The sequence below is a fragment of the Mobula hypostoma genome, chromosome 18, assembly GCF_963921235.1.
Source record: "Mobula hypostoma chromosome 18, sMobHyp1.1, whole genome shotgun sequence".
NCBI lineage: Eukaryota > Metazoa > Chordata > Chondrichthyes > Myliobatiformes > Myliobatidae > Mobula > Mobula hypostoma.
In genome coordinates, this window is record NC_086114.1 from 10398723 (window position 1) to 10424674 (window position 25952).

At 46.4% G+C, this 25952-nt stretch overlaps 1 protein-coding gene across 1 annotated transcript in view; it reads left to right on the plus strand.

Annotated features, from left to right (window-relative positions):
* Window positions 1–25952, plus strand: part of igf1ra (insulin-like growth factor 1a receptor) — a 316061-nt gene that overhangs the window by 41016 nt on the left and 249093 nt on the right. Inside the window, exon 2 of the mRNA XM_063070431.1 lies at window positions 4037–4582. Coding sequence (XP_062926501.1) covers window positions 4037–4582 — 546 coding nt within the window. The remainder of the gene's footprint in view (window positions 1–4036; window positions 4583–25952) is intronic.

Here is a 25952-nt window from a genome sequence, read left to right on the forward strand (position 1 = left end):
TTGGTTATAGGGTTGTTGTAGGTAGTGATGACAATAATTTGGGATGGGTTAATGCAAACTAATGATGAAGCCATATCATTGTGTACAGCACCAGTCTGATTTACTATGATGACACGTTTCGGAGGAAAGGAAATAATACAATGAATGCTTATTAATTCAACTTATGGAGCATATAATTAAAGTCAAGGGGCTCATTCCACGAGAGACAAGAACGCTGCCTTCTCTCACACTCCCCAATGGTAGGCCGTGCAGTGATAGGAAGAATGTCATGTGAAGACAACCATTTATACGTGATAAAGATCTGATTCCGCAGGAGCCTTGTGTTATGTAAACACCAGTGAACGCTGGTATCAGATGTGATAAAATTGAACAGTTTGCTAGAGTGCTTATTGATTTTTTTGGGGTGGGGGGGGTTCTACGCGTGCTCAAAATGTGCAAAATCACCTGGTGTGCTAACCGTACTGCCACAACGTCTATTGTAATGAATGACATCAAAAACACACAGGTCTGAAAGAAATTTGATTAAAAGGCGAGACAGGCTGAGAGGGGACTGGTTCTGCCATTCATAGCAGCAAACATTTGTATGCAGGTAGAACTTTTGAGTAAATTGACGTTGTGGGATCTCATTTGGGTGTCAGTAAAATGGGCATCTGTAATCAGGGACTGGCCTGTACCTTATTTCTGCCCTCTGCGTCTTGGTAGTTTTCTGCACTGCTCATTTCGGGCTTTCCTCTCGATTCCTCAAGTTAACAGCTAGAAGTAGGCATCAGTTTCTCAATTTCCCCCCCCCGCCCCAAAAAAGTTTATACCTCATCTTTAAGCACTCCCAAAGATCCAGCCTCTGTAGCCTCCAGGACAGGGAACTCAATATTCACCACACTCTGCAAGAAGTTCCTGTGCACCTCAGGTTGAAGTAATTAATGTAATCTCGTGACTGTGTCCCCTCGTTCGAGATTGTCCTGCAAAGGGAAAAAATGTTGATGTCCACCCTGTCATTTCCCTATTAAGAGATACAGAATGGAAAAGGGCCATTCAGCCCATCAAGCCTGTTTTAACCACCATTTGCAGTATTCTTACACCAAATCCCATTTTTAGAAATCTCCATGCGTTCCCATCGACTCCTACCCCACCTCCGCCATTCTACCACCTACCTGTACGCCGGGTGGGGGCATGTACAACTTAAAATAACCAATCCTCACAACGTTGGGATGTAACTGGAGCAATCTGAGGAAACCAAGACAGTCCTGTAGAACATGCAAACTTCACATAGACAGCACCTGAGGTCGGACTGCAATCTGGGTCACTGGTGCTACCAGGCAGCAACTTTACTAACTGCACAGCTATGTGGATCACCCCCTCATCTTTATAATCCCCAAAGGATGTCAGTCCAGTTCCTTTGCTCACTGGCAAAGCATCAGGATTGGGTTTAATATCACCAGCATATGCCGTGAAAGTACATAGCAGCAGTACAATGCAATACTTAATAAAAACTGTGAATTACAGTAACTATGTATGTGTGTGTTTTTATTTATATATATATATGTGTGTGTGTATGTGTATATATATAAAAACAGTTAAATAGTGAGGTAATGTTCATGGGCTCATTTTCCGTTCAGAAATCAGATGGCAGAGCTGTTCCTGAATCAGTATGTGTGTGTGTATGTCTGTCTGTGTCTGTGTCTTCAGGCTCCTGTACCTCCTCCTTGATGGTAGTAATGAGAACAGGGCGTATCTGGGTGATGGGGGTCCTTAATGATGGATGCCACCTTTTTGAGGCATCATCTTTTGAAGATGTCCTCGCTGCCAGGGAGGCTAGCGACCACGATGAAACTCACTGAGCTCACGGCCTTCCGCAGCATTTTCCAATCCTGTGCTGCAGCCCCTCCACGCCGGACGGTGATGTAACCACTTAGAATGCTGTCCACGGTACATCTGTAGAAATTTTGCGAGAGCCTTTGGTGACATACCAAGTCACAGAAATATGTTAAAAGGAGGCAAATTAGGCAGTGGACAAAGGGGATGTCTGAGGGGATGTCTTTGAGGGGATGAGATTGAGGGAAGGGTCTTACTGGTAGCTCCCAGTAGTGAGGGACAGATGAACGTTGTGACAGGGCTGGCAGCGAGCTGGAGGATCTCTGGGTGTTTGAAAGGATGGGGTGACTTGAGCTGGAGGGAGACCTTGCCGTACAGCTATTCAAAACTGTGTTTAAGATCATCTGTAAGATGATGCGGGATGGTGAGAAGCCTTGGTGATTTAGGATGCAATTTGGAGAGTTTTGGATGAGTTTATGGAGTGGAAGTGGAGCCAGTGAGAGTTGTGCAAACTAATTCGGACTGCACCCAGCAAAGTTCATTGTCCTTGGACTTGGCAACTAAGCTTTATCTTCTCTCATTCACACAGTTGTTGCCAGCATGAATCGCTGGAAAGAAATCAGTGGGAGTCCTGGCTGTTTTCTTCATCTCCCAGTAAGACCCATTAAATGATAACCATGCGGCTGCTTGGCTGAGATTAGCCAGTACCGCTGGGCTTGTTTGGTCAGTGCAGCTCAGTGACGCATTGCCGTGACTGGCGTGAGCTCTTGTTGGGGGGTGGGGTGGGGATTGTTATGCACCCTCAGGTATCAGAGCTATTGTAGGTGCAACCTCAGACGTTGCTTGGCCACATCTTAACAGCGAGCTTCAGGAGAGGTTTACATCACGACCGATTTGCTTCAGTGAATTCTAATTGTGCATTAGCGCAGGAAATCCTTGCCTGAGAGTTGCATTTTGGCGCTATCCCCTAAAAATAGAAACAACTTGGCAGTAAATCTCTCAGGATGAGCCCGAAGTACAGTGTAGGTCTCTCAGATGTTTGAATTTGCTCTTGCCAGTCAAGGACACCGTGCTGTAATGACTTTTTGTTTTCTTAACTGAGTTTAGCAGATTAGAAACAAGGGAAAATTGGCAGATGCTGGAAATCAAAGTAATACACACAAAATGCTGGAGGAATTCAGCAGGCCAGGCAGCACCCATGGAAAAGAGCCGACGTTTCGGGCTGAGACCCTTCATCAGGACTGGAAAAATAAAGAGAGGAGAGGTCTGAATAAGAAGGTGGGACGTGGGGAGGAAGAAGTAAAAGGGTATTAGGTGATAGGTGAAACCTGGGGGGGGGTGGGGGGAGCGGTGAAGTAAAGAGCTGGGAAGTCGATTGTTGAAGGAGATACAGGGCTGGAGAAGGGGGAATCTGATAGGAGAGGACAGAAGGCCATGGAAGAATGGCAAGGGGGAGGAGAACCAAAGGCAGGTGATGGGCAGGTAAAGAGGTAAGGTAAGAGAGGGAAATGGGAATGATGAAGTGGGGGCGGGGGGGAGAGAGGAATTACTGGAAGATCGAGAAATCGATGTTCATGTCATCTGTTTAGAGACTATCCAGATGAAATATATAAGGTGTTGCTCCTCCAACCTGAGTGTGGCCTCATCGCGGCAGTAGAGCAGGCCATGGCGGCTTGGCGATTAGCTTTATTTGTCACACATACATTGAAGCAGGCAGTAAAATGTGTCCTTTGCACCTACGGCCAACACAGTCTGAGGATGTGCTGGGGGCAGCCAGCGAGTGTCACCACGCTTCCAGTGCCAACATGGCACGTCTACAACTCACCAACTCTAACCTGTGCATCTTTGGAATGTGGGAGGAAACCCACACGGCCACGGGGAGAATGAACAAACTCCTTAGCAATAGTGGCAGGGATTGAACTCTGATGGCTGGTGTTCTAAAGCATTACACCAGCCGCTACACTACTGTACTGTGCAGGTGTTATTTGGATTTTAATCTTTTGAGTCTAGTTAGTTTGGCAGACCTTTCGTTTTCCTTCCCACATTGAAATAATGGTACAATTCCCCTATCTCCCGTCTCAGGTAAGATCTGCCTTGTGTTGGGCGTGTTCTCAGTCTCAGTCTTGCCTGATGTTTAGCAGGCTGGGGCATTTTTTTTCCTGACTGTTATGGTTAATGGCGGAGAATGAGAGGACTGACACTGATTGCTTCATTTCCCTTCCAGTATGCAATGGCATGGATATTAGGAACCAGGTGTCGGATCTTCGGCAGCTGGAGAACTGCACCATCATTGAGGGTTACCTGCAAATCCTGCTAATCAGCGGCAAGGCGGAGGACTTCCGTGCCCTGCGATTCCCAAAGCTGACCGTCATCACTGAGTACCTGCTGCTCTACCGCGTCTACGGGCTCGAGACGTTGCGGGATCTCTTCCCCAATCTCGCCGTCATCCGGGGCGTCCGCCTGTTCTTCAACTACGCTCTGGTCATCTTTGAAATGACTCACCTGAAGGAGATTGGACTGTACAGTCTCCAGAACATCACACGTGGCGCCGTGCGGATTGAGAAAAACCACGACCTCTGTTACTTATCCACCATTGACTGGTCCTTTATCCTGGATTCTGTGGAAAATAATTACATCGATCGGAATAAGCAGCAGAACGAGTGTGGGGATGTCTGTCCGGGAACCATGGAGGATCGACCACTGTGCGTGAAGACGAGTGTGTACAACCAGTACAACTATCGCTGCTGGAGTGCCAACCACTGCCAGAAAGGTAGGCTGACCTCTCTCTACCTTGGTTGTCGTGTCTTTCGTAAGCATCAGTGATTGTTTGAATTTGCATATGGTCTCTATCAGCTCCCTAGTGTGTGACCCAGTCAGGAGCTTGTTCTGTCACCGTTCCCGATGGAATGGGGCTTCCATCCACCACAGGGGCTGTGGTGTTCTGTGAAGCCTTTGCTGTCTACTTTGTGAATTACGTTCCTGTTGAGGTACTGCCCATGCCTCTTTTGTGTTATGTGTTTGGATACAGTCATTCCAAGAAGCGCTGTTTGTGCCTGGCCATGTTTGCAGTTTTGCCAGGACGGTGTTGGTGGGAACAGGTGAAAGAAACCATAGCTCATCCCTTCCCCAAACTGCTCAAGTCTTGCAGTGGTTGTTTTCTATAAATCCTGTCTGTGTATGGCTCTCCTTGTGGAGATATTAACCTTCTTTCCTAATAGCTATTTAGTTCCCCCCCACATGCCCTAGCTGGGCATTTTCCAGGAATCTCAGCATTGGGATTACTTGCTCGGTTAATCCTCTAGCACCCTTTCCCTGTACCTCCCCAGGACTTGTTTCCCAACAAGGATTATTTATGGAGAGGGTGGGAGTCAAGACCTTACCTTGCCTTTCCGTACTTCCTCTGTTTCATGGGGCTAATTTGGTTAGCACTGTTTTGAGCAAATGCAGTTGGAATCTGGGTATAAATTCCTGGTTGTTGGGTAGTATTTGACACCAGATCTTGTGACGACAGCAGCCTTCCAAGTACCTCCCTTGTATATCTCAGGTAAGTCAGCTGAAGTTGCAAGAATTGAGTTCCCAACTCTGATTGACCTCTCTGTTCTGCATGAGAATGTGGCTTAGATACTTCGGTGGGGATTGGTCTCGATGTAGCATCCAGCGGTTGGTACAGAGGTCAACTGATTGACCCTGACCCCTCAGTGAATGCTGTTTTGAGACAGCTTTCTGTAACCCCTCTCCCTCTTCCCCCACCTCCAACTCCAGTTCAGGAGCTGGCATGTTCATTGTTCAATTGTAATTTTATAGATTTTTGTGATAAATAGTTTTGCATTACAAATGAAAGACAACCATTGTGCTATTTTGTATCTGCTTTGTTTTAAATGATGAATTTCTTTTCGAAAATTGAATTGCTGTTCAGTTGAAGCACAGAACTGGCGTTATTGTGCAGCAAATTAGACTTCAGTATTTGGAACTTCCAGTGTTGGCGTGTTAGAGCATTTTTGTGGTTAGCACAAATAGCAAGTAACTTCAACCACCAATCTTCAGATCTGAATATGGACTGTAGATTAAATTTAAAATGTAGCTCTGAACAATGGGTTCCTAAGAACCATGAACCACAGTTAATTGGAAGACCAAACAATGCTAATTTAAATCTATTATTTGGATGTCATTTGGGTTTCTGTAGTGTGGGTGCAAAGAGGGAAGTGTGTAGTTGAAAGGCAGCATTGTGGATGTCTTGTAAATGTGAAATTGACCTGAATTGCTCTTTGATCTTGGGCATCTAAAATGTTGTGTAGTGTTGGGTCAAGTAGATGTTCTTCCTCTGAAAGGATCTCCATATGACACCTGCAGTGTCTCATTTTGTTAAATAAAGATACTGCTTTAAAGCACTTGACTCTGGTGACTTCGTTCACGAGATAACATTGATTGTAATATTTGGAACTTCCAGAGTTAGAGGACAGAGTATCAGAATTACAGAGGGTTCAGTAAACCTTGGGAAGTACAAAAAGTATGATATTCCCTGTCTCCTGAACTGACATTGGAGTGATTTGCTTTTGATTTTGTGTGGAATAGTTCAATGGAGGTGGACACCTGGGAGTGTGCAACTAAAGAACCCTGCAGCCTTCAGTAAGCAGTGTTCTCCGTTGTGTAATGTGAACTCAGTGTTCAGGAGCTGATCCTGAAGCAGGTAAAATATCAAAGTGCAGGTACTAGTCGACCGAAATATGGCTGTTATGATGCACCATAGCACAGACAAGAGTGATGTACCTGTAGGGTGGTTCTGTTATTTGATTTGGTGTGGAGACTTTGAAGGCAGAATTGTTGACTAGAACCCATGCTATGTTCTGTGGCATGTCTTTCTGTGGGATATTTTTCTGTAGATTTCAAGCAGCTGGGTGACTTAGAAACATAGAAAACCTACAGCACAATACAGGCCCTTCAACCCACAATACTGTGCCAAATGTGTACTTTAGAAATTACCTAGGGTTACCCATAGCCCTCTATTTTTAAGCTCCATGTACCTATCCAGGAGTCTCTTAAAGGACCCTATTGTATCTGCCTTCACCACCATCACCGGCAGCCCATTCCACGCACTCACCACTCTGCTTTAAAAAAAACTTACCCCTGACATCTCCTCTATACCTGCTTCCAAGCACCTTAAAACTATGCCCTCTCGTGATAGCAATTTCAGCCCTGGGAAAAAGCTTCTGACTATCAACATGATCAATGCCTGTCTTCATCTTATACAGAGTATCAGAATTACAGAGGGTTCAGTAAACCTTGGGAAGTACAAAAAGTGTGATATTCCCTGTCTCCTGAACTGACATTGGAGCGATTTGCTTTGATTTTGTGTGGAATAGTTCAAAGGAGGTGGACACCTGGGAGTGTGCAACTAAAAATCATCAGGTCACCTCTCATCCCCTGTCACTCCAAGGAGAAAAGGCCGAGTTCACTCAACCGATTCTCGTAAGGCATGCTCCCCAATCCAGGTAACATACTTGTAAATCTCCTCTGCACCCTTTCTATGGCATCCACATCCTTCCTGTAGTGAGGCGACCAGAACTGAGCACAGTACTCCAAGTGGGCTCTGACCAGGGTCCTATATAGCTGCAACATTACCTCTCGGCTCTTGAACTCAGCCCATGGTTGATGAAGGCCAATACACCGTATGCCTTCTTAACCACACAGTGAACCTACACAGCAACTTTGAGTGTCCTATGGACTAGGATCCCAAGATCGCTCTGATCCTCCACAGTGCGAAGAGTCTCACCAATAATACTATATTCTGCCATCATATTTGACCTACCAAAATGAACCACCTCACAATTATCTGGGTTGAACTCCATCTGCCACTTCTCAGTCCAGTTTTGCATCCTATCGATGTCCCGCTGTAACCTCTGACAGCCCTCCACACTATCCAGAACACCCCCGACCTTTGTGTCATCAGCAAGTAATCCCTGAGGCACACCACTGGTCACCAACCTCCATGCAGAATATGACCTGTCTACAACCACCCTTTGATTCTGTGGGCAAGCCAATTCTGGATCCTCAAAGCAATGTCCCCTTGGATCCCATGCTTCCTTACTTTCTCAATAAGCCTTGCATGGGGTACCTTGTCAAATGCCTTGCTGATATCCATATACACTACATCTACTGCTCTACCTTCATTAACTTGTTTAGTCAGATCCTCAAAAAATTCAATCAGGTTTGTAATGCACAACCTGCCTTTGACAAAGCCATGCTGACTATTCCTAATCATATTATGCCTCTCCAAATGTTCATAAATCCTGCCTCTCAGGATCTTTTCCATCAACTTACCAACCACTGAAGCAAGATACTGGTCCAGAATTTCCTGGGCTATCTCTACTCCCTTTCTTGAATAAGGGAACAACATCTGCAACCCTCCAATCCTCCGGAACCTCCCCCGTCCCCACTGATAATGCAAAGATCATTGCCAGAGGCTCAGCAATCTCCTCCCTCACCTCCCACAGTAGCCTGGGGTACATCGCGTCCTGTCCCGGAGACTTATCCAACTTGATGCTTTCTAAAAGCTCCAGCACATCCTCTATCTTAATGTCTACATGCTCAAGCTTTTCAGTCCGCTGTGAGTCATCCCTACAATTGCCAAGATCCTTTTCCGTAGTAAATACTGAAGCAAAGTACCTCAGCTCTCTCCTCCAGTTCCTTACACACTTTTCCACTGTCACATTTGATTGGTCCTATTCTCTCACCTCTTATCCTCTTGCTCTTCACATGCTTGTAGAATGCCTTGGGGTTTTCTTTAATCCTGCTCACCAAGGCCTTCTCATGGCCCCTTCTGGCTCTCCTAATTTCATTCTTAAATTCCTTCCTACTTGGTTTATAATCTTCTAGATCTCTATCATTACCTAGTCTTTTGAACCTTTCATAAGCCTTTCTTGACTAGATTTTCAACAGCCTTTGTACACCACGATTCTTGTACCCTACCATCCTTTCCCTGTCTCATTGGAACGTACCTATGCAGAACGCCATGCAAATATCCCCTAAACATTTGCCACATTTCTGCCGTACATTTCCCTGAGAACATCTGTTCCCAGTTTATGCTTCCAAGTTCCTGCCTGATAGCTTCATAATTCCCTTACTCCAATTAAATGCTTTCCTATCTTGGAACTTATCAGGTTTGACTAGCAATTTGAAGTAACCTGTTCAACATCAATGATCATGCCCGAAATGGAGTTAGTCTATTATGGGCGACTCGTCATTGTCCCCTCAAAGGATGCAATGTATATTTCATTAGGATCTGTGGAAAATATCAGTTTAGATCGCCTTCCCTCGTTGACAAAGTGGCACTGGTTTTATGAAGGGTTCCTTTGTAATGCATAAACACAAGAGGTCCTGCAGATGCTGGAAATCCAGACCAACTCAAACAAAAGGCTGGAGGAACTTAGCAGGTCAGGTGGCATCTGTGGAAATGAATAAACAGTCGACATTTCAGACCGCGACCTTTCGTGAGTGCTGGAGAGGCCAGAAGAGGAAGGTGGTGGGGGAGGGGGAGGAGGAGAAGGTGAAGCCTGGTAGATGGAGTTGGGGGGTGAAGTAAGAAGCTGGGGGTGATAAGTGGAAAAGGCAAAGGGCTGCAGAAGGAACCTGATAGGAGAGGAGAGTGGACCACGGGAGAAAGGGAAGGAGGAGGTGACAGGCAGGTGAGGAGAAGAAGTAAGAGGCCTGAGTAGGAAATTGTAGAGGGAGTGGAAAAAAATATACTGGAAGTTTGAGAAATCAATGTTCATGCCATCATGTTGGAGGCTTCCTTTGTAATGTGTAGAAAATGGATCCCAGGAAGGGACCGCCCTACAGGATTAGATATTAGTTCCTGTGCCCTGTTACTAAACAGAAATCTCAGAAGCCACCAGGGTGAAGCTGGAGCTGAACAGTGATTAACCTCGACAAGTATTCTGCAGACACAAACTCTGACCTTGGTTATTTACTGTTTAATTTTAGCTCCCCCCTCTTCCAGTTTCTGTTCCCACTTGTCAAGTAGGTGGACTTGCTGGGCGGGAGAAACGCAGACCCTGTCACTTCTCCTTAGCCTTGATTTTGCTTTCAGTTTTGTCCATACGCTGCACTTGAACCCGTATGGTACAGGTAAGGCAGCAGAGAATGTCAGCAATGCAGTAACCCCAATGTGGAGAGGTACAGGAGGCCATGGATGACCTTTCATCGTCTCTCCCGGGGCTGTTCATGATGGAGCAGGTTGCTGGCTGGCATTCTGAGCCTTGCTTACCTCTTTGGTGTTCTCTCTGTCTCTGTCTTTTTCCTAGTTGTCATTATTGGGCTTGGAGTTTTGGAAAGGTATCAACTAATATTCAATAAAGGATCTAATGAGAACAGTACGATCTGTTGGTACAGTAAACCTCGGATAATCTAGCACACTCAGGTCTTTGCTGCTGAACTGGCAGGTTTTCCAGACCTTTTTTATATATTTCCCAGTGAACCAAGTAACCCAGGTAAAGATTACACAGAAGCTGGAAGTGAAGAGAATATGACAACAGAAGCCTCCAGATATAAAGCGAGTGTGGTACATGCCACCGGGTGGGGTAGATGCTAAACCATTGGCATTTCCGATTTGTCAGGCGGCAGATGGATTGGATCACACTGTGTTGGTCGCTTGAGACTTCGTGCAAGTTATCAGCCGTAATTAGATCTTTATAAGTGGAGAAGGCCACAAGGTCCAGTCTGGACATGGAGGTTAAAGCCGGCAGGGGTTAATTCTCTACTGTGGTTAGTACCACGATTTATAGTACAGGTGACCTGGGTTCAATTCCCACTGCTGGCTGTAAGGAGTTTGTACGTTCTCCCTGTGACCACATGGGTTTCCTCCAGGTGCTCTGGTTTCCTCCCTCAGTCCAATGACATATCGGTTGGTAGGTTAACTGGTCATTGTAAATTGTCCTGTGATTAGGCTAGGGTTAAATTGGAAGGATGGCTGGGCATAGTGGCTCAAAGAGCAGGAAGGGCTTATTCCATGCTCTATTTAAAAATATAAATATAAGGTTAATGAAGAGTGAGTTGGGGTCTTAAACATTGGATGATGCCCTGTGGCCCCTAACTCCTGGCGAGGGGGATAAAACCCTCCCAACTTACTGAGTCATGTATCCAGAAATCAGAGGTCCAGTGTCTGCGACTCCAGGCCAGGGGCTGGAGGTTGAGACTTGGAGGCGCTGGTCCTGGGATTGGTTGTGTTTGTGTGTGTGTGTGTGTGTGTGTGTGTATGTATGGGGAGGGGGTTGTTGGGAGTGAGGAAAAGGTGTTGCTTTTCTGTTGTTTAGTTGCTGTGTTGTTCTGCATGCTATGTTGGTGCTGGAATGTGTGGCAGTCCCAGTTGCCCCCGTCCAAAGAGGATGTAGAGTGTATGCTTGTCTGTACGGTGGTGGGAAAAGGGTATGATCAGGATCTGAATCAGGTTTAATCAAGTTAACATCACTGGAATATGCTGTGAAATTTATTATATTGTGCCAGCAGTACATTGCAATACATAATAATAAACTATTAATTACAATAAGTATATATAAAAATTAAATTAAATAAGTAGTGCAAAAAGAGAAAAAAAGAAAAGAAAAAAATAGTGATATACTGTAGTGTAATTGGTTCAGTGTCCATTCAGAAATCAGATGGTGGAGGGGAAGAAGCTGTTCCTAAACTGTCTGTGGGCTTCTGTACCAACTCGTTGATGGTAGGAGCGATGGTAGGGCATGTCTTGGGTGATGGGTAATGACTTAACGATGGTTGCTGCCTTCTTGAGGCGTCGCCTTTTGAAGATGTCCTGGATGCTGGGGATGCAAGTGCCCATGATAGAGCTGGCTGAGTTCACAACTTTCTGCAGCTTTGTTGGATCATGTGCAGTGGCCCCTCCGTGCCAGATGGTAATGCATCCAGTTAGAATACTCTCCATCATACAGCTGTAGAGGTTTGCGAGAGACTTTGGTGACATACCAAGTCTCCTCAGACTGCTAATGACATTTTGCTGCCGTTATGCCTTCTTTGCAATTGTATCACCTAGCACTCCAGGATTGTTCTCTTCTGCCATGTGCCCACTGACCTTTTACAGGCCATCGTTCTGAGACCAGAGCTCAACTGGGCAGGACAGCTACCTCCTCTGGAGAGGATTCTCAAGTTCAGCTGTACACGAGGGGAAATGAAGGTGCTGTTCCTTGGCTTGGGTGTGCTAAATGAGGAATTTGGAAAGATTCAGAGGGCAGAATTCCTCCCCAAACACTGGGAGGGAGAGGATGATCTTGGGTGTCCCATCTTGGCATCTCCCTGTCCTCTCCTCTATTATGAGCAGCTCCTGTCCCTTTAGAGGTTCCACTTACTGAGTCGCTGTGTCCCCCACTTCCATTTCTCCTGCTATCAGTCCAGGTTTTGTTATTTTCATCGTTAGCACGTGGTGTTAAACTGTTGGTGAAGAGCAGGGTGTGGAGGGGGTGGTTTAGCAGAAATCAGGGTGTGGAGGGGGTGGTTTAGCAGAAATCAGGGTGTGGAGGGGGTGGTTCAGGCAGAAATTGTTTCTTTTGGCTGTCCAGTGTTCCTTTTCTCCCTGTGCAGAAGCAAGGTCATGTCAAAGATTAATGATTAACCAAATTAAGAATGGGTGTGCTGTGAGGACCTGGATCTTGCTGCCTCTCTGCTTGTTTGATGCTGTGTGGGACTGCTGACTCTACACCTTCAGAAATCCTTCCCCTGGAGGTGGGGGCTGGAGGGACAGGAGAAAGGAGAGGGGTCAGGGGGTAAGAGGTTGGGTAGGTGAGCAGCCCCATCTTCTCGCTTGAGAGACAGGAGGAACAAAGTCGGTGACATCACTGTGTTTCAGACAGTTGTAGTATCTCAGCTGGTCATGTCATTTTGTTACTGCGTCAAAGTCAGGATCCCTTAATATTTGGAAGCAAGGCCTCTACTTTGCTTTAGTCCAGAGGACACATTCCAGAGAAGGGGAATTTCAAACTAGAGGGCATAGGTTTGAGGTGAGAGGGAAGAGGTTTAAAAGGAAACTGAGAGGCATCATCTTCATGCAGAGGGTGATGTGTATATGGACTTGTAGGCGGCCAAGGCCCTACACCTGTCCGTTTACCTCCTCCCTCACCTCCATTCAGGACCCCAGACAGTCCTTGCAGATGACGCAACACCTCATCTGTGAGTCTGCTGGGGTGGTCTATTGTGTCCGGTGCTCCCGATGCGACATCCTCTATGTTGGTGAGAACAGCTATCAATTGGGGAACTGCTTTGTTGAGCACCTCCACTCCATCCGCCACAAGGGGAACTTCCCAGTGGCAGAACATTTTAATTCCGATTCCCATTCCTGTGTGACCTGTCGTTCAGTGGCCATCTCTTGTGCCATGATGAGGCCACCCTCAGGGTGAAGGAGCAACACTTTACATCCCATCTGGTAGTCTCCAACCTGACAGCATGAATATCAATTTCTCCTTCCAGTTAAAAAAAAAATCTCACCCCCTCCCCTCTACTTCTATGGCCCACTCTAGCCTCTTATCTCTTCTCACCTGCCTATCATCTCCCCCGGGTCCCCTCCTCCTTCCCTTTCTCCAATGGTCGGCTCTCCTCTCCTATGAGGTCCCCTCCTCTCTAGACTTTTAGCTTTCCTACCCTCCTGGCTTCACCTATCTTCCAGCTACCCTCCTTTCCCCCCCCCCCCACCTTTTTGTTCTGGTCTCTTTCCCCCTTGCTTTCCAGTCCTGAAGAAGGGTCTGTTCATTTCCATAGGCGCTGCCTGAGCTGCAGAGTTCCTCCAGCATTTTGTGTGGGTTGCTATGGAACGAGCTGCCTGAGGACGTAGCAGCTGGCTTCTGTGTTTTGTCAGGTTTCTGGGCACCAATGGAGATCATCCTCTTGTTGCTGGCCATTTCAGACGAGTAGAGGTGTACAGATGTCAGAGTTAATTTGTTGCTGACGTGGGGGCTGTGCATCAGGTAGTGCTGCTGTCTCACGCCTCTGCTAGTACTGGGTTAACCTTGACCTTGTGTTGCTCTCTGCATGGAGGTCGCAAGCTCCCCGGATGTACTGCTGTGTTAATTGGCCACTGTAACTCAAGACCTGTCGTGGGGAAGGATCTCGGTCCAAAATGTCGACTGTTTACTCTTTTCCATAGCTTCTGCCTGGCCTGTTGAGTTCCTCCAGCACTTTGTGCGTGTTGATTTGGAGTTCTAGCATCTGCAGAATTTCTCATGTTTGTGGCACTGTAAATTTCACGACAAACAAATTTGAAGGGAGTTAATGGCCTGTGCTAGAGTGAATTGGTAGTAGGGGTACAAGGAATTACTGTGTGTGGAGGGAGGGGCTGAACATGTTGGAGCAAGGGGGTTGTTCTGTGTCCCAGTGAATAAGAAAGAGTTCTGGTACTCCTGGGCACACAGCCGGGACAGGCTCCATGTTCCTGACCACTGTCTAGTTTTACCCCGTGAAGGGGTAAACCCTAGTGGTTCGCACCAGGAGCCTGGTGGGTCCGCAGGCAGAGAATGGCAGTGTTAACTGTACTGATGCACATTCAGAGCCCATAGGGCTATGCCCTGGCGTCAGCTACTGCAGACGCAGAGGATTGGTGTGGGGGTGGGTCGGGGTCACACTGGAGCTCTCACAGGAAATTATCTGTGATGGAGTCAAGGTGCCAAGTACAGTGAGCAGTGTTTCTTCCCTGTTCGACCGTGGCCTAATTATCCAGAAGGAGACAGATAACACCCTGGTATAAAATATTGAACATTGAGAATCATTTACACCTTAAACCTGAGGGAGGCTCTCAGGCTGGTCTGAAGTTCCACTGGCTTTGCAGGATCTAGTGTGAAGCTTGGTTGACTGATCCAGTGAAATGAGCTTTCATGGAGAATATGAAAAAACAGGCCTTTCGGCCCATCTTGTGCATCCCAGCCATGGCACCTACCAAACTAGCCCCCTTTGTCTGCATTTGATCCATATCTCTCCGAACTCCTACTCACATGCTTACTTAACTACCTTTAGTTACTTTATTTGCCTCAATCATTTCCTCTGGCAGCTTATTCCATATACAGAGCACCTCTCCTTGAAGTTGCCCCTTGGTTGCCTTTTAAGTGTCTTCCCTCTCACCTTTGACCTTTGTATACCCTCTACTTTTAAGTTCCCCCTTCCCTGGGAAAAAGGCAGTGTACTCATTCTATCTATGCTCATCCTCCTGTCACTTGTGCTCCAAAGAATCTCATTCTCTCCAACCCAGCCCCTCCCGATGACTCAGGCCATCGAGCCCTGGCAGTATCCTTGTAAAACTTCTTTGCATTTTTTTCCAGTTCAGTGATGTCCTTCCTACAACAGGCTGATGAAAGCTCTGCACTCCAGATGTGGTCTCATCAATGTCGTACACAACTGTGACATAACATTGCCATTTCTATATTCAGTGCCCTGACATTGAATATAAGTACCAGTGCCCTGGTGCAAGACCAGCGTACCAAAAGCCACCTTCACCAAACTGTCTACCTGTGATATTTTAGGGAACCACATACCTGTCAGTGAACTGTTTACCCCTGACAGGCTCCATTCCTGTGAACTGTTCACAACCCGGACAGTTTGTGAGTGAGAAATGTGGCCACAGTCTAAGTTCCCAGGTGGCAGAAGATGCTTGCTGTCCTGCAGCAGACAGTATCCTAAACACTTGCTGATGTGAGTGGGCTTCATTAAGTCGGCCATTTGTAACATAGGCGAGAGCCTGTACTTTCTATAGCCTTTGACCTTCACGTCCTGAGAAGGATGTGGCCATCCAAGGCGGTGAGCTTGAGCATAGCAGTCTCCGTTAACAGCAGTGCCTTCAAGACCAGATCATCTATTATGGTCATGATGATAGTGGGATATGCATGAACCTAGGGTTCTATGAATAACTGCCCTACTTTCTACAGAATAGTGGCATAGGAGAGAGGCAAAAACCAGTGCTGGAAAAACTCAGCGGGTTGAGAGGCACCTGTGTGGGCAAAGGGACGGTTGGCAAATCATTTGAGACCCTGCATCACAAATGTCAGCTGTCCCTCTGCCTTCTCAGATGCCGTTCAACCCAGAGTTCCTCCAGCGGTTTCTTGGCTCCAGACCCCATCATCTGCGAAGCAGCAGCATATTTGACAGTGTAGCACAAATCAGAATTGAAGCACGAGTCAGCCGAGTCGCCCATCACTGGTACTGCAGTGGCAATCTGAAGTGTCACCGTACTACACAAGCCTGAAGGTGACCCTGGACCTCAGCGCCCTTGTTCTTGCTACTGGCTGGATGAGGAACTGTGCTATTATCTTGGTTCCAGTTTGTGTATAGCAGGAAGGAGACACAGCTGTAGCTGCTGGGATCTTGGGTGTGTTAGATGTTAACGCAAATGACTTACTTCCCTGGATATGTAGATGTACTTGTGATAAATAAATCTGAACCTGAAAACTACAGGAGGATCTCAACAGGTCCAACACCATCTGTGAAGGGAAAAGGATGGCCAAAAATTTTAGGCCAAGACCCTTCGTCAAGACCGGTGCAGGTTCTTAATCTGATACGTTGACCATCCCTTTGCTCCTCAGATGCTGCCTGGCCCGCTGAGGTTCTTCAGCAGCTTGCTCTTTGCTAGTTTATAACAGGATGTCTGGCCTGACATTGTAAACTAATTTATCCTGGGAGCCACAGTATGTTAGCATAATAAGTTTTTTTTGTGTTCTATCGCTGAACAGCAGTGAACCATCTGATTGGCCTATCAGAGTTCTCTTTGGGAACTAGTTGACTTGATCAGAATTTCTGATCTGGCTATTGTTCACGATTGCACTTAATAAAAAAAAAAGTAACCCAGGTTCAATTCCTGCTGCTATTTGTAAGGAATCTGTATGTTCTCCCCAAAACTGTGTGGGTTTCACCCCCCAGTCTAAGGATGTAATGGTTTGTAGGTTATTTGGTCATTGTAAATTGATTAAATCGGAAGATTACTGGGCAGTGTGGCTCAAAGGGCTGGAAAGGCCTATTCTGTGCTGTATCTCAATAATAGAAAAAATCCTCAATTAAGTCTGCACATCCAGTTTTCAATAAAAGTTGTCCTAACTGATAAATCAACCAATATTCAGAATGATTTCAATCAACACTGGAGTAAAGACAAGCTGTGAAGAATCCGCACTCCAATATTAAACATTCCTGATGTGCTGGATTACACAGTGTGTGTCCAACAGAGGATCCTAAAGCCAGGTTGCAGAGGTCTTGGGGCAGCTGGGAGAGTTGCTGACTATGTGGAGTTTGCACGTTCTCCCCCGGCAGCATGGTGGCGTAGCAACTAGTATAATGTTACAACTAGTACAGTACCAGTCAAGGGAATTCAATTCGCACCGTTGTCTGTAAGGAGTTTGTATGTTCTCCCTGTGACTGTGTGGGTTTCCTCCGGGTGCTCTGGTTTCCTCCCCCGTTCCAAAGATATATGGGTTAAGATCAGAGAGTTGTGGGCATGCTGTGTTGGTGCCGGAAGTCTGGAAAACACTTGTGGGCTGCCCCCAGCACATTCTCAGACTGTCCTTGATGCAAATGACGCATTTCACAGCACATTTGGATGTACATGTGACATAAAGCTAATCTTTCCTCTGTGTGTTTCACCTGTTTTGCCCCCTCATCCCAAACACATGCTGCTTGGGAGCTTCAGTGATTCAGTGGTTCAATTTAATATAGGAGGATGTATACAGTATACAACCTGAAATTCTTACTCTTCGCAGACATCCACAAAACAAAGAGAACAAATAACATTATTAATGAGAGAAACCGTTAGCACCCCAAAGCCCCCTTCCCACCTCCCCCTCCCTTATCTGGCGGTTTGAAATTGCCCCAGTATGCAGGTGAGTGGTACAATCGGGGAGTGAGGGAAAATTAATGGGAATGTGAGAAGAATAGTTTGTTTCTTTTCCAATTTTCCTCATTTCAGGACTTTTGACTGGGGAACATTGCTGTGTAGTAACTGGGATATTTTGGTTAAGCATCTATTTACTCTGATTCAAAAAACTTTCCTCAGGAAAGCAGTGTAAGGGTTCGGAAACAAATGTGGAAATTCAAGGTGGGTAGTCTTCGGGAAGTTTCCCTGGCACCTGCTACCGAATGCTGTCCTGTTCCCATTGGACCCAAACATCTTTCCGAAGGTGCATAAACAAATTAAACTTGTAAAAACATTGATTAAAAACGTCACAGACAGAGTGTTCTTGGTTAGTTTAGTCTGAACATAAGCATCAACAACTAGGTACCTCCAAGGACATGTTGCTGAGATTTCTGTGGACAAATCTATATTGTATTTTAATTATGTTTGAAGGAAGTTATGGTAAATAAGACTAAACTTGATCTTTCTTTTCCCCCTCACTGAAAGTTCTGTACAAATAATTCTTTGGGTGGCCTGAGAGACGTACAATATGTCCACCGGAATGCTTGCCTGACTCACACTGAGTGAACTCCATATGTATGGGAAGGTGAATCAGGACATTGAACAGTATAGCACAGTACAGGCCCTTCGGCCCATGATGTTATGCCGACCCTTTAACCTGCTCCTAGATCAATCTAACCCTTCCCTCCCACATAGCCCTCCATTTTTCTTTCATCAATGTGCCTATTTAAATGTCCCTTAAATGTCTTTAATGTATCTGTCTCTACCACCACCAGGCAGTATGTTTTACTCACCATTCTGTGCCAAAAAAAACCCCTCTGACATCCCCCATACTTTTTACCAATCACCTAAAATTATTCTCTCTCATATTAGCTAATTCTACCCTGGGAACAAAGGCATGGCTGTCCACTCTATCGACGCCTCTTACCATCTTGTACACCTCTATCAAGTCACCTCTGTAAGGAGAAAAGCCCTGGCTCACTCAACCTTTTCTCAGTCAGGCAGTATCTTGGTAAATCTCCTCTGAACTCTCTCTCTAAAGCTTTCACGTATGTCCTATAAACCATATTCTTAAACCAGCTCCTGTAACCAGATTGTTATGGTTGGTCCTGACGAAGGGTCTCGGCCTGAAACGTCGACTGCACCTCTTCCTATAGATGCTGCTTGGCCTGCTGCGTTCACCAGCAACTTTGATGTATGTTGCTTGAATTTCCAGCATCCGCAGAATTCCTGTTGTTATGATTGGTCCTTAGATTTGCCAAGCAGGTCATCTCATGAGCTTATAGTGTGTCTGTGTTTGCAGGGCATTGTTTGAAGATGGCCAAGGTCATTTGGAGAAGGAATTAGTGGTTGATATAAGACCACAAGATATAGCAGAATTAGGCTGTTCAGCCCGTCAAGTCTGTTGTGCATTTGATCAGGGCTGATTTAATATCCTTCTCAACCTTCTCATGCCTTCTCCCCACAAACTTTGATGCCCATAGTAATCAAGAACCTCTGCTTTAAACGTACCCAATGACTCGGCAATGAATTCCACAAATTCACCTCCCTCTGGTGAAAGAAATTCCTCTTCATTTCTGTTCTAAAGGGATACCTTTCTATTTTGAGGCTTTGCCCTCTGGTCCTAGACTCTCTCACTATTGAAACCATCCTCCCCACGTCCACTCTACCTAGATCTTTCAATATTCAATAGGTTTCAGTAAGATTTCCCTTCATTCTTCGAAAGTCTAGTGAGTGCAGGCCCAGAGCTGCCAGAGGAAGTGGAATCAGATACAGTTACTATGTTTGACAGGTATTTTGGCAGATATATGCAAGACGTAGAAGGATATGATGCTAATGTTGGCAAGTGGGTTTAGTATGGATAGGCAAAAAGGTTGGTGTGAATGTTTTGGGCAAGTTTGCTATGTAATCCCCTTAATCCATGATGAGGTAATAGTCAGCTGATAGGGTGTTTGTCGACTGTCAGGTCCCCTGTGAAGTGTCTTCAACCTGAAAATTACCTGTTTCTCTTTTCACAAATGTCTGAATTGGTGAGTTTTTCCAGCATTTTCTGTTTCATATGGGTGCCATGGTAATATAGTGGTTAGCACTATGGCATGTCAGAGTTCAGAGTTCAATTCTGGTATCCATAAGGAGTCTGTACGTCCTCCCTGTGGAATGTGTGCTTTTCTCCAGCTGCTTGAGTTTCCTCCCACAATCCAAAAATGTACCAGTTAGTAGGTTAGTTGACCATTGTAAATTGTCCAGTGATTAGGCTAGGGTTAAATCAGGAGGTGCTGGACCTCACGGTTCGAAGGGCCGGAGGGGCCTATTCTGCGCTGTATCCCGATAAATAAATAAAATAAGCATCTGTGCCCCCACACTGGGGCAAGTAGCCACTGGGGTTGTGTGGGGGGGGGGGGTGCGAATGAGTCCAAGGAAACCTACACTGATCTCCCATTGTATGGGCTTTGAATGTAGCTGTGCAGAGGCAGAGATTCTGTTCAGTCTGATCATCCAGAGACACATTACATAGTCATGAGAAATGGCTCAGAGGTCACCTGGGCACCAGATGGCTGGAGTTTTGGTTCAGTTCTGTGATGGTGAGGTGTATGGATAGGGTAGGTTGCAGGAATCTTTTCCCTTTTGCTATAGAACATAGAATAGTGCAACGTGGTACAGGTCCTCTCTCTGCTCATTGGGTGCTTGTTAGTCTTATTATTTTAGTGGGTTCTTTTGGGTTTCTTGTTTTGTGGCTGCATCAAGCTTGTATAATTTATACACACTTTGATAATAAACGTACCTTGAACTTTGAACCTCTTGCATTGTGTTCAGTTTGGTGGTCTTATGATGGGAAGGAAGTGGAAGCTTTAGAGCAGGTTTCCCAGGATCCTGCTGGATTGGAGAGCCCTGGTCCTACAACCAGAGGCACAAGTTTGATCTCAGCCTGGGGGATGGGCACTTTAAAATAACTAAATGAGCCTTGGATTTGAAATAAACAATATTTAAAAGTACTAACTGTGAAGCAAAACACCCATCTGGTCACTACCATCCTTCGAGATATAAATCTGCAGTCCTTACCTTGTCCTTGCCTAGTCTGACCTGTGGGTGACTCCACACCCATTGATATGTAGACGCTAACCATCTTCTCCATTTACGGACAGTTAGAGATGGACATTAAATGCTGGGATGCCTTTGCTGTCCACAGAAAGTTAACGTTCCACATCCAAGCTGCTTTGTTTTGTTCTCCTGAGTCCCTGAACCTGTAAGTGTGAGATTCTGCAGACGCTGGAAATCCAAAGGTACTCACACAAAATGCTGGAGGAACCCAGCAAGTCAGGCAGCATCTCTGGTGGGGAATGAACAATTGACGGTTTTTGTCAGACTGAGATCCTTCATCAGGGCTGGAAAGGAAGGGGGAAGAAGCCAGAATAAGAAGAGAGGACGAGAAGGAGGTCAAGTTAGAAGGTGAAAGGTGAAACCAGGTTGGGGGGAGGGGGTATTAAGTAAGAAGCTGGGAGGTGATAAGTGAAAAAGGTAAAGGGATGAAGAAGATGGAATCTGATAGGATGGTGGACCATGGGAGAAAGGGAAGGAGGAGGGGCACCGGAGGGAGTTGATAGGCAGGTGAGGAGAAGAGAAGTGGTAAGGGGGGGCAGAGTGGGGAATGGAGGGGAAGGGAAGAAAATTAGGGGAATTCCGGTTAGGGGCATGGGATGGTTTAGTGGAGGTAACTGAAGGGAAATACTGAGAGGGAGCATGTTGCCCCTTTGGGGAAGAGGTCCTGTGGTCAGACTGAGAACTTCCTGCTCTGAGTAGTGAGCCGGCTGCCTGAGGTGAGCAGAAGTTCTCCCCCTGTGTGAGTGCATTTCAGGTTTCCAAAGGGAAACTAGGGACAAGTCACAAAACATTCTCCGGGACCTCGCCAAACATTTGTATTGCTGGAATGTCTAGGAGTCAGGAGAGGTTATGGGTTGTTTGTGGAAATGGGATTTTCCTGCTGCTTACGTTAAGCATATATTGTGTACGTTGGGACAGAACATACTGTGAAGTTATTTAAGAACTCCCAATGGAGCAGGAACTCGACTACTAGTCTCGGACAACAAGGTGTGTTCTGTCTTGGGCTCGGTGATCTACGCGTGCTTGAGGCCAGCTTGTTTGTACCTTGCTCCTGGTGTTTTGGAAAATACTTGCTTGTTTACTAGGGGATTGGAAGGGGCTGATTAGGCCTCTGGCTTGAACGGTGAGGCCGATTAGACAAAGTATGTAGGACCCTGAACTGGCGCCTCATTAAACACGAGCGTGTGTGGCTTCTTTGTCGGCCACACCTAGAAGCTGCCTCACTAATGATTTTATTAAACCAAGACTGCTGACTAACAGTGAATTGTGAGTTTGTTATCCTGGGTTTTACCCTGGGCCTTTGCTGTGCCGGCGAGCGCCCATCAGGGTTCAGATGCTGCCTGAGCCACTGCGCTCCTCCAGCAGTTTCTCTGTCACTCCACGCACACGTTGCTGCCCTGATGGACGATCGCTGGCACAGTAACTGCTGCGCTGCTGCATTGCTAACCTAAGATTTTGGAGCAGAATTAGGCCATTTGGCCCATTGAGTCTGCAGGCATTTTCCCTCTCAGCCCTTATCTCCTGCCTTTTCCCCGTTATCCCTTCATGCCCTGACTAATCCAGAATCTTATCGACCTCTGCCTTAAATATACCCAGTGACTTGACCTCCACAGCTGCCTGTGGCAACGAATTCCACAGATTTACCACTCTCTGGCTAAAGAAATTCCTCCTCATCTCTGTTCTAAATGATGTCCCCCTGCTGTGGCTATGTCCTCTAGTCTCAGGCTTCCCCCACTATAGGAAACAAGCGTAACGCGAACTGCTTCCCCTCCTGCCTGTGATGTTCGTCTGAAAACACCGCTGCAGAGTGGTGTGAAAAAGCGCAAATCCACACTGTTGGAGTGATACTGTTTCACGTGATGGAGAATGCTTTGGCTAGAGCAAAATTGGGGCAGCAGTTTCAGATAAGGTTGGGAGACCGTGTGACTAACTTGTGATAGGTACTGAGCAAAGCCAGTGTCAGGAGCACCTTGCATGGTTGATTAGGGAGGAGGTGAGAGTCAGAGATTTTGGGGGCAGGGTGAGATTTGGAGGTGCGGGCCGGGGATGGGCGGTTGTAGAGAGGGAAAGAGTCAGGGAGATGGTGTCGGAAAGTTGAAGGGGTTGCAGTGGAAGCTCCTCCCACTATATTTGCCTTTCCTGAAGCGCAGATCAACTTTATCAGCACCAGTCTCTAGGAAGGACATAAATAGGGGTTATAGTTAGTGGAATTCAGATTTAATTGAACCTTGCTGGGAGCCGATCTGCTGGAGAGAGTGGGATTACTCTTTAGGTTGGGGAGCCTGGGCTAGGGGGCAGAGTGTGAAGGTGTGACCACTCATTTTGGGAAACATTTCAAAGTTCAGAGTAAATTTATTATCAAAGTACATATACAACCCCTGAGATTCATTTTCTTGTGGGCATACTCAGTAAATCCAATAACCGTAATAGAATCAATGAAAGACTGCACCCAATAGGGCAGACAAAAGACAACAAACTGCAAATACAAAAGAAAAAAATAATAGTACATAAATAATCAATAAATATTGAGAACATGAGACGAGGAGTTCCAAGGTGTGTCCATAGGTTGTGGGAACATTTCAATGATGGGGCAAGTGAGGTTGAGTGAGGTTACCTTCTTTCGTTCAAGAGCCTGATGGTTGAGGGGTAATGACTGTTCATGAACCTGGTGGTGTGAGTCCTGAGGCTCCTGTACCACCTTCCGATGGCAGTAGAGAGAAAAGAGCATGACCTGGGTGTCCCTGATGACGGATGCTGCTTTCCTGCGACAAATTCCGTGTAGATGTGCTCAATGGTGGGGAGGGCTTTACCTGTGACAGACTGGGCCATATCCACTACTTTTGGTAGCATTTTCGTTCAAGGGCATTGGTATTTTTACACTGGGCTTTGCAGCTGTCCTCTACGAATGGTCAGTAATTCTGGGGCAATAATGTGAAATCTACATATCTAGAGGCTGCCCCCAGCATATCATCATTGTGTTGGTTGTAAACGCAAATGATGCATTTCAATGTATGTTTTAATGTACATGTGATAATCTGAATTATACAATGTGCGGGGATCACACTGTCACTTAAGCAATTGCTGGTATTTTCGAAATTCTCAGCACGGACTAATGGCGCACACCCCTCACTGCTGAAACACCCGTTGACCTGCTGGTCCTGCTGACTCTGCGGCCGCTGAGCTGCAGCCGCGTTGCGCAGGCTGCGAAGGCATTCACGGGTTGCCTGGTCACTACTCAGCTCCTCGGCACTCGGGCCTCAGCAGGCGGTCTCTGACTGCGTGGCCCAGTCCATTCAGACACATTGGCACAAGCACCAGCAAGCGTAAAGAGACCATTTAACCCGTCAAACCTGTGGCAGCTCTTTGGAGAAAATAAAGCCACAAATCTCACTCTCTTCACCGTGCTGGCATCCTTTACCTCTTCCACCTTTACCTAGTCAGCTGTCGGTTGGTCATAGAGATAACCACACAGTAACCGGCCACTCGGCCCACCAAGTCCGTGCTGGCCCGCTACCAGCCATTTACATTAGTCTACCTTAATCCTCCTTTTTATTCTCCCCACATTCCTATCAATTCCCACGGATTTTACCTCTCCTCTACACACTGGAGACATCTTACATCAGCTAATTGACCCAGTGGCCCACACGCCTTTAAAATGTGGGAGAAGATCAGGACACCCAAGGGAAATGTTTACAGACAATATCATAGGTCAGGAATGAACTCAAGTCTTCCCTGAGGACTTGTCCCAGATGTTCCCTACCTTCTCTACTATCTGCACAAGTGTGTTTAGATCCAGGAGCCTCTCCCCCATGGCATAGTTTCACCCCTCCCATCACATTCCCTTCCTTTACTCTCCCCCAACCAACTAACAGAGTATATTCGGCCCATCAGGTCTCAGAGTAACCCCAACATTTCCACTTCCTACTTATTTCCCCATAACCCATCCCTTGTTCCTTTATCACCCATGTACACTTGGGAATTTACACTGACCTGCCCATCTTGGGAATGTGGGAGGAGAGCAGAGCATTTGATGGAAACTCGGGAGATCACGGGGAGAATGTGCAAACCCTTCATCGAGGGTTTTAACAAGTCGCTTGTTTGGTGCTTTGTTCTTCCAGTGGCTTGTTAACCTCGGCTCACCCCTGTGTGTTTTCGAGGAACCAAGTGCAGAGACTTACCGACAATCCTCTAGTTGCAATTTTATTTCTGGAGCAGATGACAGAGTGAAGGCCTTTTGTTTGCCCGCTGCAGATCTGTGGTGAGATATCACCATAAGTGTCAAGCACAGGAGAGGGACAGACCTCTGAGGCAGGAGGGAGACAGTCTCGACAGCTTGCGGCCTGTGCTGCTGTGGTTACGACTCCACATGGAAGCACAAGATGGCTGAAATTGTGGAGACCTCATCTGGCCTGTGAGCCGGTTTGACCACAGGGAAATGAGGGCAGGTGGCTTCTGCAGGCAAAAAAAATTATTATTTTTACCAAGGGTCTGTTTATTTGCATGGGATCTGGACAGTGCTGGTCAGACAAATACTTAACCCCCAAAGATCAGAGGTGAGTCACCTCCTTGTGATGTGTGTAGTGAAGGCGCATACACAGTGGTGTTTTAGGATATGCTCACAAGCCAACTACAGGGTATTGCTCAGCTAATGACATGGGTGACAAAATGGCAGATGGAGCTTAATCTGACCAAGCATGTGGTGTGTACTTTGATAATAAGGGGAAAAATAAATAGAAGAGATTTTGAAAATGCTGGAAATTCAAATCAACACACAAAATCCCAGGGAACTCAGCAGGTCAAGCAGCATCTATGGAGATGGATAAACAGTCGACGTTTCAGGCCAAGACCATTCATCAGGACTGGAAAGGAAAGGAGAAAAAGCCAGAGTAAAAGAGTGAGGGGGAGGAGGAGGAGGAGACCAGGTTAGAAGGTGATAGGTGAAGCCAAGTGGGTGGGGAAGGGGGGGAAATGAAGTGTGAAACTAGGAGGTGATTGGTGGAAAAGTTAAAGGGCGGGAGAAGGTGGATTCTGATTGGAGAGGAGAGTGGACCATTGCAGAAAGGGAAGGAGGAGGGCACTGGGAAAGGTGATGGGCAGATAAGTAGGAGGCCAGGTGAGGAAATGTAGTAAAGAGAAAGGGGAGTGGGAAAAAAAATTACCAGAA